Raw genomic sequence first — 17434 nt, forward strand, 5'->3', positions numbered from 1 at the left:
AAACAAAAAACAAAACAAATAACACTCTAAAGTGCCACATATAAGTCTATACAACAAACAAAAAATAAACCAACAAACAGAAATAAATGACTTAATTAATTAATAATAATAATCCATAAGTAAATAAATCAATAAAGAATGCTCGAAAAGGAGTAGGAGGAAGCATAGCTTTTTAGATTCCTACCCCTTTCTCACTTTATCCATTAAACCAACGATTCAACATATACTGTATTTCTACAACAGAACACAAGTAGACACACTTTCACACATATTGTTCTGTTTCATTTTTACTTGTGTGTAGCCCTTTGGCACTTTTAGCCTTTGTACCTGCTAAACAACATATTTTTGTACATTCTTTTAAACAGGTGGATATTTGGACTTTGCTTGAGTTCCTCACTTAGATTGTTCCATAGTTTGACCCCGGTTATAGTTATACAGAAACTTTTTAAGGTTCTTCTTATGTTTAAGATTTTGAAGTTGTGATTCCCCCTTAACTTATAACCTCCCTCCCGATTCGTAAATAAGTTTTGGATATTGTCTGGTAATTGTTTTGCTTTTGCTCTATACATGATGATTGCTTTTGTTAAGATGTCCGTATTGTACTGATTGCTGTAATAATGACATGTGTTGTTTGAGGTGGAGAAGAAATGATTGTCTGGGTTGATGTCCTGATCTATGTCCAGAGTGCTGCTTTCACTGTAATCAAACGTTAGTTGGAGTTGTTCATGTTCTTGTATCCACTGTGTTACATGTCCATTGTTGCTTGATGTAGGTTGAGTAGTGTCCCTGAGCATTATGTTTGTGTTTTGTGTTGTTACCTCCATTCAGTTCCAAGTCCAGTCCAGTTGATTTTCTATTGAGGATACTTATTCGAGCTTTTCCAGTTTCTTCAATACTCCTCACCATCAGTATCTTGGCCTCTTCTGGTGATCCATTAAGCTTGATGTATATCTTGCAATTTCTGGTCCATGTACTCTGTATTTCTTTTCATTCTTCTCAAGTGACGTGCTTTCTTTGTAATATCCGCATTGGTCTTTGTCAAATGTTCATTTATGTAGATGTCTGTACCTTTGAGCAACTTACCCTGCTTTAGAAGTGCGACTTTGTCCTTCCTGTTGACAAATTTCAGAATGACTGCAGGCTTGTCGTTACTGTTTCTTCTGGGCAGTGGATGACATGCTTCAACCTGGTTGGAGTCCATGGTTATTCCTTTGGTTTGCAGAAACTCAGCTACCTGTTGCTCGGCTGAGCTTGCATGTTGCTCACAGCCATCGTTACTTGCCGTCACTGCCCTTGCATAAGATATAGGTTTGATTGCTATTCTCGTGATGACATTTATTCTTGTGTATTGCTCGATGTCCGCTACCCGACTTTCAAGGTAGGCAAGCCGCTTGTCCTTCTCAGCTTTGAGCATACCTCTTCCACCAGTGCCAAGATGTTTTTCTGCTGCATCCTTACAGGAGAAACTTCTTCCGAACGGAAATCAAGTGACCTTTTTATGTCCTCGACCTCCTCCGTGGACATGGTTCTTTTTTTTTCCCGGCCCCATATTGCTCACGTTGGTCGCAGCTCTCTTTGAAAGCTCAATCAGATGCTCCCCCGGTAAATCAGCTGTTAGCAGTCTGCTTAGATCGGTTACGTTTTCTTGATTTGGGTTATTTTCCAGTCCTTCGTGTGTGGGCGTGAGAATGAGTTTTAACATAAGAACACAGCCCAAACTCGGTGTAAAAGAATATCAGATCCAAGAACTTCACAGTGCGTCGCGCTTCCGTGCAGACGCCGTACTTCGCCGAGTTCATATGTCACTTGCATATCTATTGATATCCATCGATCTATTAAAAATGAATTTTAACTTAATAAATTGATTTAATTAATATATTTTTAAAATCTGTAGCATGTTACATGCAGTACACCCATGCATAAACCCAAGGAATATTGCTCATGTTAAAATAGTGCATGATGGCTTCACCAATGCACTAGCATTAGCGTTTTAGTTGAATGATAATTAAATATGGCCAAGGTAATTATGGCCCTCTCACTTGATTGGTCATAAAAGCAATAACATGATCTTTTTTTATTTAAAATTAAAAAACAGAAATGATCAAGTTAGTACTTATGTTTCTGGATTAAGTACAAATATTGGTGTAGACAATCATTTTATGCTGTTTGACTTTTTTTAATGAGAATAAGCTGAGATGAACAGAACGAACAAATATATTTTTCAGTTGCTTTGCTTCAATTTTATATCCTGAATAATGGAAATCGAAGTAACAAATACTCACCTGATAGATAGTAAATGGCAGCACAGTTTGAATGATTCATTACCTTGACATCATTTTCTGGCCAGTTCTGCAGTATTGATGCAATGTGGCCACGGTCATGGATAGTGATGAATAGACCTCTGGAATGCAGAATGAAAAATACATCAAGATTATTGTTATGATTTTAACCAATATAACTAAATCATGCCATCCCCTTTCCTTGCAACTGTTGAGACGAACAAATTTGCATTGAAACAATATTGGGATCAACAATAAAACAACTCAATGGTACTTTAAAATTGTCTCCTATTGGTGTATGAGGGTGTGTGAATAGGTGAATGCGAGGCTTTGTATAGTGCTATGGGCACCATGGAGTGTAGATAAAAAATATTACTGCACTCTGTATGATTTGAAAAAAAATCCAGTGGTTACACTTACCGGTGAAAATGTCATTGCCTTTGAGCCTTTAGCTCTCCTAAGCGGGATGATATATAATACTGAAGGCATTCTGGTGAGGTGGGCTTTATCATTGACCCTAGAGAGACTTTGGCCACTGCAAGGAGTTTATCTTGAACCCCTCAAGCTACCAGAATATTCATTCTTCATCCGCCTCCTAGCATAACCCCCCAAACCCCCACCCGATTCTGTTTCTACGAGCCGGCATGAAAGTCGTCTAGAATATCATGTCTGCATGTGGGGTCCAGCTACAACATCTTTGCTTCCCAGGAATCCCATCTGTTGGTGTTTGACATCTCATCCATGTGACAGCAATAGTAAATGTGTCACTCTTTGTAATATTCACTTATGGTTAATGGCAGACAAAGAACACAGTTGGAAATGTCTAATGCAAGAAGAGAATACATGTGTCCCATAAAAGTCATTTGGCAGTTTGAGGTGAGCAAAGACACACTGTCAGTATATTTTTCATTTACTGTAACTATCACTAAATTATTAAAAAAAGCAAATCACAGAATGGTACTCTTGTACTACTCTAGTACATGATAGCTATGAATGATAGAATACCGCTGATCCAATTTGTGAGTGACAAGGTAGATTCTCCAGATAATCCCAGATTACAATCATTCATATTAACATAGTGCCATGAAATTGGATTCTCCCAAATTGAAAAACACATTTGGAATCGAACTTTGTGTCGCACAAACCTCATGCAAAGATTATTAGTTTAAGCATTTTTTTCAAAGTTAACTGATTGTGTATTAACAAAATAAAACATTTTGTTCACTTCAACTCAAAAGATACACAAAACGGTGACTAAGCCATATGTAAAACATAAAAAATTACGAATGCTGTATTACACTTTACACAATTATCTTGGATGATATGTAATGTTTTCTGTTTGTTGCAAACAAGAGAATATGAATCTCTGACAGACTATACTGCGGGATTTGAGAAGCTCAAGCAGCAATGACACGGAAAGTTTAGCCCCACAATATGACAGTTGCAAAACAACTGTATGAGATGATCAAAGCAGACAAGCGGAGAGATGGGAATGCCCTAATCTCTGTCAGACAATGTTCACAAAAACATTTCAAGTGACGTATCCCTCATACATTTCTCATTTTCTGGCTCTCTGCACACTTCGATGAGCTGTTGAACTCCTGACATTTGACCCGAACAAAGTAGAGCAACAGGAGAAGCTGTTTTAATAGCTTTAAAACACCACACAGAACGTAACTCTTGGCAGGAATTACAAGAGCACAAAGAGGTGAAGTGGAATACATGACATCAGGAGTCACTGTTTTATTAATCCATCATCACTGTGTAAAATAGTGCTATTCTCTTCAGAGAAGTGTGAGAGAAAGAGGATGAGATTACACATTACTGTGTGCATTGTTATGAAATGAAGTCATTCTAGCTTGTCTACACTTCATAAAAGGATGATTGCAACAAAAGATCTTAGAGATTTAAGGGTAGGCATATTCAGTTTGTTGCTACTAAATCACTTAAGCCTCAAATAGTGCACAACACCATATCTTTTTTGGGATATAAAGTATGTAGAAGACAAAACATTAAACAATTGCTTTAAATAATCACTGACCTTTCTATTTTACATTTAGGGTGTTCAGGGGTGGATGTTTTTCCATCATGAAAGTGCATAATTAACAACTGTGTTAATAGTAAACCTTAAAAGCAGAATAAATCATTCTTTGCTTATGAGTATGGCTTTCAGTAAGTTCAACAAGTATGCAAGTATCAGCTAAAATTGGATTTCGACATTGTCTATGACATCTGCGCAAACGTCATGGGATAAACAATCTTGGGATAGATTTTGGGATGGATGCCATTCGGAAAATTGATGGATGTCATAGTCAAGGGATTGTTTAATGGAGAAAATGTTTGTTTTCGGACTGCTGCTGGTGAAATAGCAGTGCTGCATAGCTGTCGCCTCATTTTCTAGATGAAAGGATGACCACAAAGCAATGAGCTGCCGTGTCTGGTTTTCCCGTAAGAGTGTGGCGAGAACAGTGAGGGTAAAGAAAACAACCTGATGACATGAAACAGCACTGCCGCTGACCTGCAGCCCAACACAAAGCCCACAGCAGGGACTGTGGAAAAGCTGGTTCACATGGAGACCCCCCAAAACATTGAGCCCCTTCTTCAGGAAGATGGCCTCCTGTCTTTGACCCGTGTGCAGACAAAACGTCTTCAGCCTCAACACTTTATCTTCAATGTACTGGACATTTTTCATTATGAATGAAGTGTTAGGCTGGGATAACAGTGTTAAAGGTCAAGATCACACATTTGAGATTTTTGGTCTTCTTCGAACCATGTAAAGGGTTTGATCAGCGTGAAAAGACGTTTCACAAGCTTCATATTTATCTGCAATAATATTGGATGGCAAACGAATCATTTATTTTTACACACCCAAACATCCAAAAATAAATAAATCCACCAAATACATATTCCATAAGTGAAAGAAGAGGTAAAAAGTTATAGTGGTGGCAGTAGCACACTGTTTTTCTTCTGGTGGAACGAATTGCTGTTTTAGTTAAGATGGAGGGAATTATGGTTGGATCCAAATACCCCCTCTTTCACAAAAAATGGTTTTAAAACATAGGCATGTGTTCCAAAAGCAAGAGGAATTTCACCTTTCAGCACAACAGTGATCCAACGCTCATATCCCAATAACACATTCATAGTACTGACACCAGAAGAAGGCTAAAGCCCTGCCAGAGCTCAGCTCTGAATCCAATTAAATTTCTCTGGGAATGACCTGAAGAGTTCTGTGTACTAGGGATCCCCTCACCCTGATACACTTGTGATGGGCTTATTATGGCTGACTACTGAAAAGATATAAATATACGTAATAATGCAAAGTAAATTGTTTAGTATGAGGCATCTTAGAAATAAAGTATATTTTTAGTCACTATAAATTGTTGTGATGCTATTCAAAATGACCACCAAACCAAACAATTGGATAAATTCGGGAATCAGTTTAAAGCGTTTTTTCCCCCCAGTGTTTATAAATTATGAATTGAAGGTCATCGAAGACCAAAGATCAAATTTGTATTTGTCTATGCACCACAAGTGTTCCTTATTAAAAGGATCTAATTTATCTCAGTTAAAATAGGAGTTTTCCTCTGAAGGACAACAAATCTGACAAAAACATGATTACTTAATCCCCTGTGGAATATACATTCAAATAAATTGTACAGAGGAGGTCTTATCTTCAAGATATATTGCTAATGAAGCTAATTCTTGCAGCCACAAAACAGCTGCTGTTGTCCATGGCCCGAGAAACCCGAGAAATTAAGACGGTTACGCCCACATTAATCCCAATAAGTCATATGCTGTTGACATGGTGTATATTAATCTAAGATGCAACTTTATAAACGCTTGTGATCTATCTTTGCGATGCATGAACTGCAATGAGGCAGACCACATCAAGATGAGTGGACGCAAACGACCAGTCATTTTTAACACTTTGCTCTATGTTCTTAAAACTGTGGTTGCTTGTACATGCAAAATTAATTTTTTTTAAGTAAATAAATAAACTAAATACACTGTCTGACAAATAATAAAAACATTTTAAAGACTGCATGACAAGAGAATGTCCTTGTGCAGGTTCAGGGCTTTTCAAAACGTGTTCAGAGTAGCACTCCCTCCAAAATTAACACATGGGATTTTTCTGCCAGACCAGCAACTGGGATGCCGGAATTAATATTATAGTTGGAAGGTTGAAAGGGTAGCCACAGGGGAAAAAAAAGCACTTAGTTGCCAGTAACTAATTTTACAGGTAATGTACACATTTAACAGACCACAAATAACATTGCTAGAATGCAATAAGAAACCACATTTTATTATGTGTCACCATTTGTTACTAGTAATCGTGTTTTGACAACCTCTTTGGACTGCGGTCTGCTTCACTGGATGTTTATACGTTTACAGTTGTTAGGTTCCAAATACATAAACTCGTCAACTTTGGTCACACAAACCACCATACGTCTAAATGAGTAGCAGTCCCATCTGATATTTATCGGGAAGAAAGGTGATGGCCTGTGAATCACCTCTTGTATTGATGACTTCTATTGTGTTTTAAATGCTTTGTCAAAAAGTCACAGAGCCTTTTTTCACAGACACCAAACAGGATTTACTGCAAGATGCATAAGCAGATTTCTTCAACGAACAAAACTTTTACCTGTCACAGGCACTCTCTCATAGACATCAGCTAGTAGGGGAAGAGAGAGCATTAAGAGGCGATGTGGTGAGGTAGGATTTGCAGATGCTGGAGTGAAAGCATATAATGGAGAGAACATGGAGAGATTCATTCATTGTGGTGACGCCTGAAAACTCTTGGGCCAAAAAATGCCCACCATTCTGCATTAATATGCAGTTGGACCTGACAAGTTAAAAAAAAGGAAACTGCTCCAGGGACTGTGGGCAAAAGAACACAACCCCATTTAATGAACATGCAGATTAAAGTGTACAACATCCATCTTTTACAATGTCTGCCTGACTTCCATTACGACATAAAGTACAATCAAACGCTAAAACAGATCAAATAAATTGTATGTGGTATAAGACCACAAGCTGCATTATAATACCTGAGCAATGATACAACTCTTTTCAAATGTTGTTTCCTTTCACAAGTTGTATTCAATACTCTAGTGGTTTTCCATGGAAACCATTTATGCAGATTATGCCAAAGCGAGTTCAAAATTTTACGTAAAACAAAATGTTTCCATGCAATATGGGAGGAAGTACTTTTGCTAAAACCCTTTGAATAAAAGACTTGAGAATCTTTGCAGACAACACTTTGGCACACTAAGAATTCAGTGTGCCACTAAGTACCCCAAATAATGGCCAAACAGTGAAGAGCAGAAGTCAGTGGGGAAAAATGCTGCTGCCTGGGTTTATGACACACATTAATGCCATGTGGCCTGACATACACATAAACCAGTTGATGTGAAATAACCCATTGCAATGGAAAAGGTGACTGCCACGAGCATGAAGAGAAAAGAAGATATGGCAAGGAGAACATGCAGTAATCCAAATAGTTGGGAAATAGTTTGGTATCAGCCGAATAAACAATTATGTGGTTCCTAATTCCGTGACATTTCCTCAACTCTATCATTTCTTCACACAAAAGCACTTTTCCAGAATCAGAGATAGAAGAAGCAACTGTCAAAGACTGTCCTCTGATCACTTGGACATGAAATGCGACCGTGAGGAATTTTCTTGATGGATTGTTCTCTTTACTTCCTTTCACACCCTCCTCTCAGTGTTCAACCCTCCAGAGACAATGCACCCTTCTCTTCTACCTCCCACCCTTCTTGATGTGCCCGCACTTTGAGGTTTTTCCATCCCGGCATTCAACACACTGCCTGAATCACTCTCTTTTTACACAAGTGAGAACCAGTTAAAGCACCCACCTAATTCCACCGCAGCCCACTGAAATCAGCCAAGTCTAACACACAGCAGCATAGCTTTCTGGTTATGGAAAGGAAAAACTCAAGGCCATTGTGGGTCATAATGTACAATTTACTCAGTTTTAGCAGTAGTTCATCACATTTACTAGAACACTGTGGTAAATATGTGAAAACCTCCATCCAAGATGAAGAAAACAGGAACCAGAGTGTGAGGGTCTGGAATTTCAAAGGTGGACATTGACCATGCACTGCTGCGTGAAATAGAAAACTTCAGGAGTCCAGACGATGGGTGTGGATGACCAGTTTATCTTCTCAGCCAGCCTTACATAACTCAGCAGGAAAGGGATTATTCCAGTACAGGAAGGCACTGCTAAAGAAATCACAACCACAGGCCTGATGAACTCAGTAGGCTATTAGATGAGTCTCAGCCCAATGGAACTAGGTTTCTCTTTCATTTGTGGTTTCTAACCAATAAAAATATCCTCACCCTGCCAATGACTTTTTGAATAGGGATCAGGCTTATAGGTAAAGGATACATTGTGCTCATATCCATGCTTAGATGAACACCATACAAAAGTAATGAGCATAAGAGAAGCAGGCATGAAAAGACTGCATGGATGGCGACATAGTTTTATCACTATTATTACAATTATTAATAGCGAAAACCTGAATTTCCTGTGGTCATGGGTCCACAGTCCTTAACCTCTATTCCTAGATGTTTTATGTGAACCGAGATCTGGCACCAATGTAAATGTGAGATTCAACAAATGTATTAGTTCCAACATCTGCTATGTTATCCAAAAATATTCACTCATTTCAACTTTAACAGCATAAATAGACATACCAGTAATATTGTTCAATTCTAACTTTGTATTGATTTAAGATGAGGGCAAAACTAACAGTTAGCCAGAGAACCAAAATGGCGCCGTTCCACCCAACACTTCATGTAAGCTCGTATTTTTATCGTTTATAGTTTTATAGGTTGAGCGCTGATCCTCAAGGCAATCAAGAATTATACTAATATTGCTTTTGAGTGAAGGATGGATTGGCAGCTTTCGCACTGACCGTCAAAGGTTTCAATTTGCTCAAATATACTGGAAATAAAACACATTCAAGTTGTCAAATAACATGGGGCCTTTCCAACATGTCTGGCATCAGCTTGTCAAAATGTATAGCATGAATGACACCTTTGGGATTGTTTTACAGAAATAAAGCTGAGAACTATTCAACTGGAGTATGAAATCATTTTCATAAGAAGATCAGTAAATCATATTTTGTAGTGCAGAATTGGGAAATAAAATAGTTGAGTAACAGAAAACCAGTTGGGGCCAATGAAAGCTGTGTGGAAAAAACTTGCATGATATCACAGCTATATCGTTAAACAAAAGTATACACTTATAGTTCAGAAAATTATGGTTACTTAAAAAAAGACAAATGAACTTTCACTCTTCATATTGCATGGCCTGTTTTATTTTTTATTTTATTAAGTCTCATGGTTACCAAACATCTCCGGAGAAAAGCAAGAGAATGGCTGGAACACCACTGTAACATCCAAAAATAATACTTTTTGAAGCCCAAATGGAATAAAGTGGATTTCCTCCTAAATGAACCAAATCCAAAAGTCTTGCTCTGTAGCAATTGCCACATTGTAAATCATGAAAACTAAAAGGCAGCATTCCATACCTACCTACATATATCTTTACACAGCATCACTGTGCCGGGGATCTGGAAAATACATACATTTATTTAAGAATACAACTAAATCCTGAATGCAATTTGAAAAAGGCTGATATAACCTAAGGTCAAGGTATGAATCAATCTCAAATTGTGCTTCCTAAAACAACAGTTTAATTCCAAACCAGTTTCCTCTTCACTAATTCACAAAGCATTCTCTTACATACATATAATAATATTTGTCATTTGCAGACCAAAAACATAAGGATAAATGTAGCAATTAGTAGCCACCATTATTTATTGTCATTCTTCATGACATTGACTGGCTGTGAGGTTATCTGCAGGGTTGAAAAGGACAATTTCTGTTTGCCTCGGATGTTAAGCAATCCTACTTGTGCTTAGCACCTGCACTGTAACACTGTGTGTGGGCCTAAGTGAATTGAGATCACAACACTAAAACCCATAATCTACAAGAGTGGAATGCTACATCAGCCTCTTGGTGCCACTTCAGACGTGGCAGCTAAGCTCATGTCTTTCATTAGGTTGGTTTGGAAAAAAATATGGTTGTTCGTTGGCATGGACACATTGAAAATGTATTCAAATGTATCGTAGAACTTTATTCACTGCGTTCAGCTGAAACAAAAATCTAATTTGCTTTAATAGGTGCCAGAATATAACGTAACCACAGTTCCATCAACACACATTCCTATGAGGAGGAAGCAGAGTCTGGGGTATCTGAGGTAGGCTCTTCAATCTCTGCAGCTAAGATTACTGAGGTGGTTAAAGTCCCAGAAGGTGATTGAGATCCGCCCACACTTCCCAAAGCCCCTGGCTGTTGTGGAGCTGTCCTGTTTAACACACCTCTGCAACATTGCATTGGTTGACCAGGGAGGGTAGGATATGTTCCAAATACAGACTACACATTCCCTAAACTCGCTGGTAAGGTCAATTCAGGGATGCTGAGGAGGAGGAGGGAGAGGTCCTTTAGGAAATCCAATCTCAGATTCAGGAAGAGCAGTGTGGTTTTTTCTCGCTGTGGAACAGTGGACCAGATCTACACCCTTGGCAGGGTCCTCTTTTTCTTTCACAATAACACCAACCCCAAGCATACTGGACAAACTTATTTAAATTTAAAACCACATGAGATGTTGTTACAATTAATCTGATATTTGGTGAGTTGAAGCAAAGAAATATTGGACAAATACATTTCATGCGCCATGCTAATTGACTCTATAAAAAGATTGAGAGGCCAAATTAAAGTAAAAGGTGCTCAAATAGAAGTATTATCACTTTTGAGAATGTACAGTACATACGATGAACCCCTAACGGATTTAAATAGATCACGTCATATTGCATCATAGTAACTTTGTATCTTTTTTTTTCATTATGTTCACTGCATGGCAATTTCTCTCCAGCCCCTCACAAACAATGGACTTCCTCAACTTTAGCCTGCTACCAGCTTTCCAGCAACGACCTACTTATGATCATCCATCTCTGTCCAGAAGATGAAGTGACTCATGTCACGGGAGCACCTTGAACAGCCTAATTTACTTTAGTTTGGCTTACTGAACATTTCCTGGAATGACTTCACAAGACTTATGCTGGCATGGGATTTACTGAAAATGTCTAACACGAGAAAACAATCATTAATCAACAGTAAAGATGGTCAACGGTGAGCCTATACAAACAACATGCAAAAAGTGACGAAGAAAGATTAATGTGCCCCACTAAACATTGAACATTGTTGTTTCTTAAAACCTATAAAGGTAAGCATGTCTGCTAATCTGCTGATATGTGAATGTATGCCTTTCTCCCTCCACCCCATCAAAAGATCAGTCAATCTACCGTGTTTTCACACTTAATAGCGCTTGACCTTTGGCCTTCTGTGCAGAGCTGATGTTGGGAGTGTTTAGACTCCATGAAGCAGATTAACTAGTCAAGTCAAGCATGCCAAGAAAAGGCTGCAGTTTCCACACAGAAAGCTTCTATACCTGAGTTCCAGTGATTAGAGACCTAATCCAAGCTGTGACGGTGGTCCAACTAGAAGACATGCATGCATACACCTACAGTGGGACTGTTGTTTTGGTCATGTGTACTGATGTGCACTTTCACACAGAAGATACATGTAGTTGAGTTGGATTAACATTGAAAAGGAACACCTGCAGGACCAAGTGCTCAATTCAGATTTAATGCTAATTTATATTTTTTTGTTATTTACATATATCTCAAGAAAGAAAAATCCATCAAAGGAAAAGTCCAGTCAGAAATGTTCCTAACTAGAATATGTTCTATGTGACATCATTAGTCTAAACATGGCGTTCTCGTTACGATTGCATTGGTTGAATCCATGCAAACTATTCTAGCTCGGATCCTTGTAGCTGCATTGCAGGGCCGACATATCAATACATAAATAAAATACATAATCATTGTTACACCGCTAGTGCGTCATATGTGGGCTCACTAGTCTAAGCATAGCATTTTGATGCAATATGAAATATGCTGCAATATGAAAAAACCACGCCCCCAAAAACATGCCAATCTGGGTATGAAATGAAAGCTAAAGTCAAAATTCATACAAGGTCACATATTTTCCTCTCTTATTCAAATTGACGAATGAACACCTTCTCCACCCTGTCCGCCTGCTGTTTGCTGGATCTTGAGACACGGGCCACATACTGTGATCAAACAACACGTTTTCATGTTCTTGATTCATTTGGTTGAAGTGTGTTTGTTAAGTCATTTTTCAGTCTTTGCGTGTGTGTGTGTGTGTGTGTGCGTGTGTGTGTGTGTGTGAGTGCGTGCGCGTGTCACCTCGGTCTTCTAAATATCACGCCGTATTGTTGGCAAGCAAGGCCAACGGTGGGAGTGTAAATGATAGGCATGAATCTCTCTATGTCGGACAAAACCACACGGTAGAAGAGCTTCTCACTGCGATCCTGGAGTCCCATCAAAAACACATATCTGAGGATGACAAAGATGAACATGGTGGAAAACGGCACATGTTAATATTTAACCTCTTTACGACTCAAACCTGATGAACATAGGAGGGCTCAACTATTGAAGTTTTATTTAAGTCAGATGTTACATTCAATGACGTAACAGGCAAGATAAATGGAGCTGTGACGAACTGCTTGGGAGAGACTATATGAAAGAAAACTAATGACAAAATAAGTAAAACAAAAGTTGGCAAAAAATCAAACCGAGTGAAATACAAGAATTACTTGTATCCTGGGAAAAACCTACACAAGCTCTTTATTGTTTGAGGTCTTTGAATGGGAACTAGATGTTGCATAGGACCCAAATTAGCCAGAACATGCCAAAAACTGTTATTTCTAATCAGAACACTTTCCATAAGTTCTCAAGCACAAGGTGGCTCTTGTTGTGTGGATGAAAGGATTCCACACCCTCTCTGCTACATATTAAACTGCAGCAGCTGCAAAGTTGCCTGATGGTGATGGCTGATCTTGAGAAATGTTTTCATTTTGGAAAACCATATTAGGATCTGCCATATGTAATATATCATGTTCTATACTGTTTTTTGTCAAGAACTTATTAAAAGAATCTCCAATGCTGTACACCAGGGGTGTCAAACTCATTTTTATCGCGGGCCGCATTGTTGTCATAGCTTCTTTCGGAGGGACATTATGACTGTCAACCAAATAAATGTATGAGCACCTCATATTATATACAGTAAAAGCTACAAAACAAACTGACAATTAACTCGTTTTCAAATCAGATGAGTTAAAACTGGTCAAATATATAAAAAAAAAAAGATATTATGAAAAGGGAAGACAATTTGCAATTCTAGTAATGACACACCAATTTGATGCACGATCTGTCTTCGCAGGCCTCATAAAATGATGTGGTGGGCCATATCTGGACCCCGGGCCTTGAGTTTGATACCTTTGCCATAGATCATCCATTTTATGTACCGCCTTAGCTTTTCATTGTTGCTGGCTGAAACCATCTTACGCAATTGTATGTACGAGTATGTTAACAGAAAATCAGAGGTGTCAAATCCAGGTCCAGAAAGTAAAAAGCCTGCCACAGTTTGGCTTAAGCCACAGGTCATTCAACAAACTTGTTTACCGGCCGGTTGAATAAACGCATCTGTGGCTGATCCCCAAACTGTGGCAGGGCTTTTACCTTCTGGACCTCGATTTGACACCTCTGACAAAGGAAATTTGAGGAATGGGATTCTTAATATTAAGTTACTGCTGATGTCTTCACTGTAATGCAATTTGTTTTAGTTTAATGGCAGGTGACTTAAACATGTGTTTCATTGTTTATGTTTGGTTAATGTTTTATATTATTCATCACCTTGGGTGCAGCCTCTCCAGAGTTTGTTTACATGCATGTCTTTGAATTGAGGTAATGCAACAGCTGAACCTTAAAACATTAGGCGATGCGGCAGCTGGCCTGGCCTGCAAAGGCTTTTCGAACAACGTGTTGTTATTGTTGTTGTTTCCGTTTGTCAAACAGTATTTTGTTAGGTGAAGTACTTTCAGTTGCAACGTCTTTTTTGGTGCATTTGTTGAGCAAGTAATGAGTAGAATGAGAAAGAAACAAAATAATAAATTTTGCAAAACAGTGTGCACTATGAGTGCAGCTTTGGAACACATCTTTTGTAAGACCATGTCAAGGTTGCATGAATTCCACTCTAACAGTTCATACTGAGTCTGATTGTAAAACATCCAAACTGTATTAGATTAACGGCCACATGTCAAATTGGCCCACATCCAATCTTGAGAATACTGAATATATTTGGCTTTTATTGCTTCAACAGCCAAGAAATCACATTTGAGAAAAAAAAAATCTGACGTTTAAGCATTGCACTGCGGCATAATAAAACACAATGACTAAAATTTTATTCACACCTGAACTTTAATGGTATCTTGTCTCAGTTTTTCCTGGAAGCTCACAGACAGGCAACAAGTCTATTATCTTTATTATTTTTCTTTTTTTTTTTTAGCAGTAGTGTTCAAGTCTCTGGTCTGCACATTTATTTTTAGTTTGCTGTTGTTCTCTAATACGACCACTGGGAAGCAGGATAGTCTTTAGTGCACTATTTAAATTGGCAGAGCCTTGGACTATTTTTTACTTCTTCTTGGTGACAGTCCCAGTTTGAGTCCTGTGCCAACATTTTGGATGCAGAGATTTGAACTTGTGCTGCAGTGCTTTTACTTGTCATAATAGAGCAAAACCCATCATGTTGGCCAGTAATTGAATGCAACTCAGTTAACATTGAACTGAAGACATTGATGAAAAGTTGTCAAGCAGACTGAACCAGGATAAAGCAGTGACAGGCAATTCACATGCATTAATCCATGGGAACAAAGTATGGAATGCACTTCAATGTCATCAATACAACACAGGAATCGAGATAAAAATCTTATCAACTTATGGTGTTATTATCGTGTTAATGCAAGAGCGCAATAAGAATCTATTTAAGTCCGTCTCACAAGAAAATCACTCATCCTTGACAATGAAAATGACTGATGATAAAACGGGTGACAAAGGAGGCCAATTCACAAGTAATAATAATACCAAGCACTTAGCTCATAACTCAAACCAATGAACCAGGCTGTAGTACAGCTTCAAGCCTGGTATTGCAACATACAACTCTTACTTATGTACTATGTACACACTGCTTAGGAATGAAGCATGCAAACAGAACTGATTGATGTTGAATGTTACGTTTAGGGTTTAGAAAAATACTCGTGGGAGGAAAGGAGAGGATACAGGCTTTTTTTTTTGGTGGAAGCCTGAGTTAAGAGGCAAGTACGTCTAATGAAATATTTGATATTAAATACAAAACTATCCAGATATAGATTTCAGGCGGAGGCGGTACAATCCTCTGGGAAATCTATGAAAATTCCAGAAACGAGATAAGAAAGCACAACATGAGTGTGGCTACACACTGGGGAGTATTCAGTCCGTGTTTGAGGCTCACCTATCCAGGTCATCTTTCTTCATTTCATAGTTCTTAAGCACTCTTAACAGCTGGACGTCCTGAGTAATGAAGCATGGAGGAAGCAGGCCGTGGATTCCCAGCTGCAGACGTTCTTCCAGGGAGAATGCCATGCCCTTTAAACACACAGGATAAAGCTCATTAATAACCACCAATTTTAACACTGGAAGGGACGTGTACATTGAGCATGAAAGTACGGTAAATGCAATATAAAAGGTGTGCATATTTGCAACTGTAAATTACACTATACTGTGTGAATTTCAGGGCTCTACATTAGTCCCCAGCCTACCTATGGTAAATGGTGCTCTAAATGTGCTCAAGGGTGGAGTTTCCGTTGTTTTGGCATTTTTGCAGACGCGTTTAGTTTGAAACGGGTGGTTTGCGCTATTGTGAGCGTGAACACAGCCACCTTGCTTCCCGACAAAAGGAAGTTCCCTATAGAGTCAGTGGGTGAGAGGCCCACACGGGGCCCTATTTTCGTTCCCAGCGCAAGTCTAGCCCAAAGAACAGTCTGTACACATAGGTGGAGTTTTCTTGGTATTTTGTTAAACAGGTGTGTTGAAGTAGGGATACACCTCAAACAGGCTGGGTAGGGGCTTTCAAAGACTGTACATGGGCAGGCCTGATACAGACAATCTGTGATGATAATTTATGTACAATACCAAACACAGCTCGGTTTCTGATCAAGAGTGGAAGTGGGTTTCTCCCAATCAGAACGTTTCACGTCTTGGGGTCATTGCCCACATGTGCATTTAAATCCGTCAGTGTAATGAGGGAGTGCCTAGCAATGGGAGTCCAGCACCCCCCTTAAAAGAGTGGATACTCTGAGCTGCTGTTTGGTGTTAGGCACCAACTGTCAGTACCCGTTCCCCCACCCAAAGGTGAAGGGATGTTACATTCTTGTCCACTAGAGTAAATCCTAATGTATAGACACAGAGACATAGGGCAATAAGTACATATGCGTGCTCCTGCTTGGAACCTCTTACCAGGGCGTCAAACCCCTATTAGGAGGGTTGGTTAGCTATCTTTGGTTGATAATCTATCTAAAGTTTTCCATCCCCAGCCTCGTTTCAGAACAATTTAATCGTGAAGAAAAGAATTAGCAAAATTTCTTAATGGGTGTGTGTTCAGACTATAATGTTTTCTTCTCAAGAAAACAATGATAAACCAAGTGACATGCACAGTGTTGAAAAAAAAATGACCATGGACTGAGAGGAACAAATAGACACAACTGTTAACACACGTGCATTTGCACATGACTACGGTACCACCCAAAACCCAAGAGACCCAAGAACTAAACACTGAGTGGCTCTGTTGGCCATTAATACTGACTCAGCACTCACTGATGGGCTCAAACGAGGATGAGGTCTGACTCATGGTGGTTGGTGATGCATTGGTGGATGATCAAACGTCATACCTCCCAGTAGCGCAAAGGTCTTCCCTCAGGAATCACAAGTACTAAGCCACAGAATCCCAACCAGCAATACCAATGAATACTGGCACACCCCAAGACCAAACAAATGCTGGGGGGGGCCCAGAAGCACACACCCTTCACCACTGTATCATCATCTGGATCGTCAAATTGGTGAGTGTTCTCAAGGTTCTTAGTCACACATTGCGCTGCCAGTCTGAACTCT

At 39.0% G+C, this 17434-nt stretch overlaps 1 protein-coding gene across 2 annotated transcripts in view; it reads right to left on the reverse strand.

The window, feature by feature from the left end:
• Positions 1-17434, reverse strand: part of me1 (malic enzyme 1, NADP(+)-dependent, cytosolic) — a 56799-nt gene that overhangs the window by 12754 nt on the left and 26611 nt on the right. For both annotated transcript variants that reach the window (XM_061288956.1, XM_061288955.1), the window contains exons 2-4: positions 15780-15913; positions 12638-12787; positions 2326-2401 (exon numbers count right to left, since the gene is read on the reverse strand). In XM_061288956.1, the coding sequence (XP_061144940.1) occupies positions 2326-2401; positions 12638-12787; positions 15780-15910 (357 nt within the window). In that variant the 5' untranslated portion in view covers positions 15911-15913. The remainder of the gene's footprint in view (positions 1-2325; positions 2402-12637; positions 12788-15779; positions 15914-17434) is intronic.

This window comes from Syngnathus typhle, linkage group LG10 (genome assembly GCF_033458585.1).
Source record: "Syngnathus typhle isolate RoL2023-S1 ecotype Sweden linkage group LG10, RoL_Styp_1.0, whole genome shotgun sequence".
Taxonomy (NCBI): Eukaryota; Metazoa; Chordata; class Actinopteri; order Syngnathiformes; family Syngnathidae; genus Syngnathus; species Syngnathus typhle.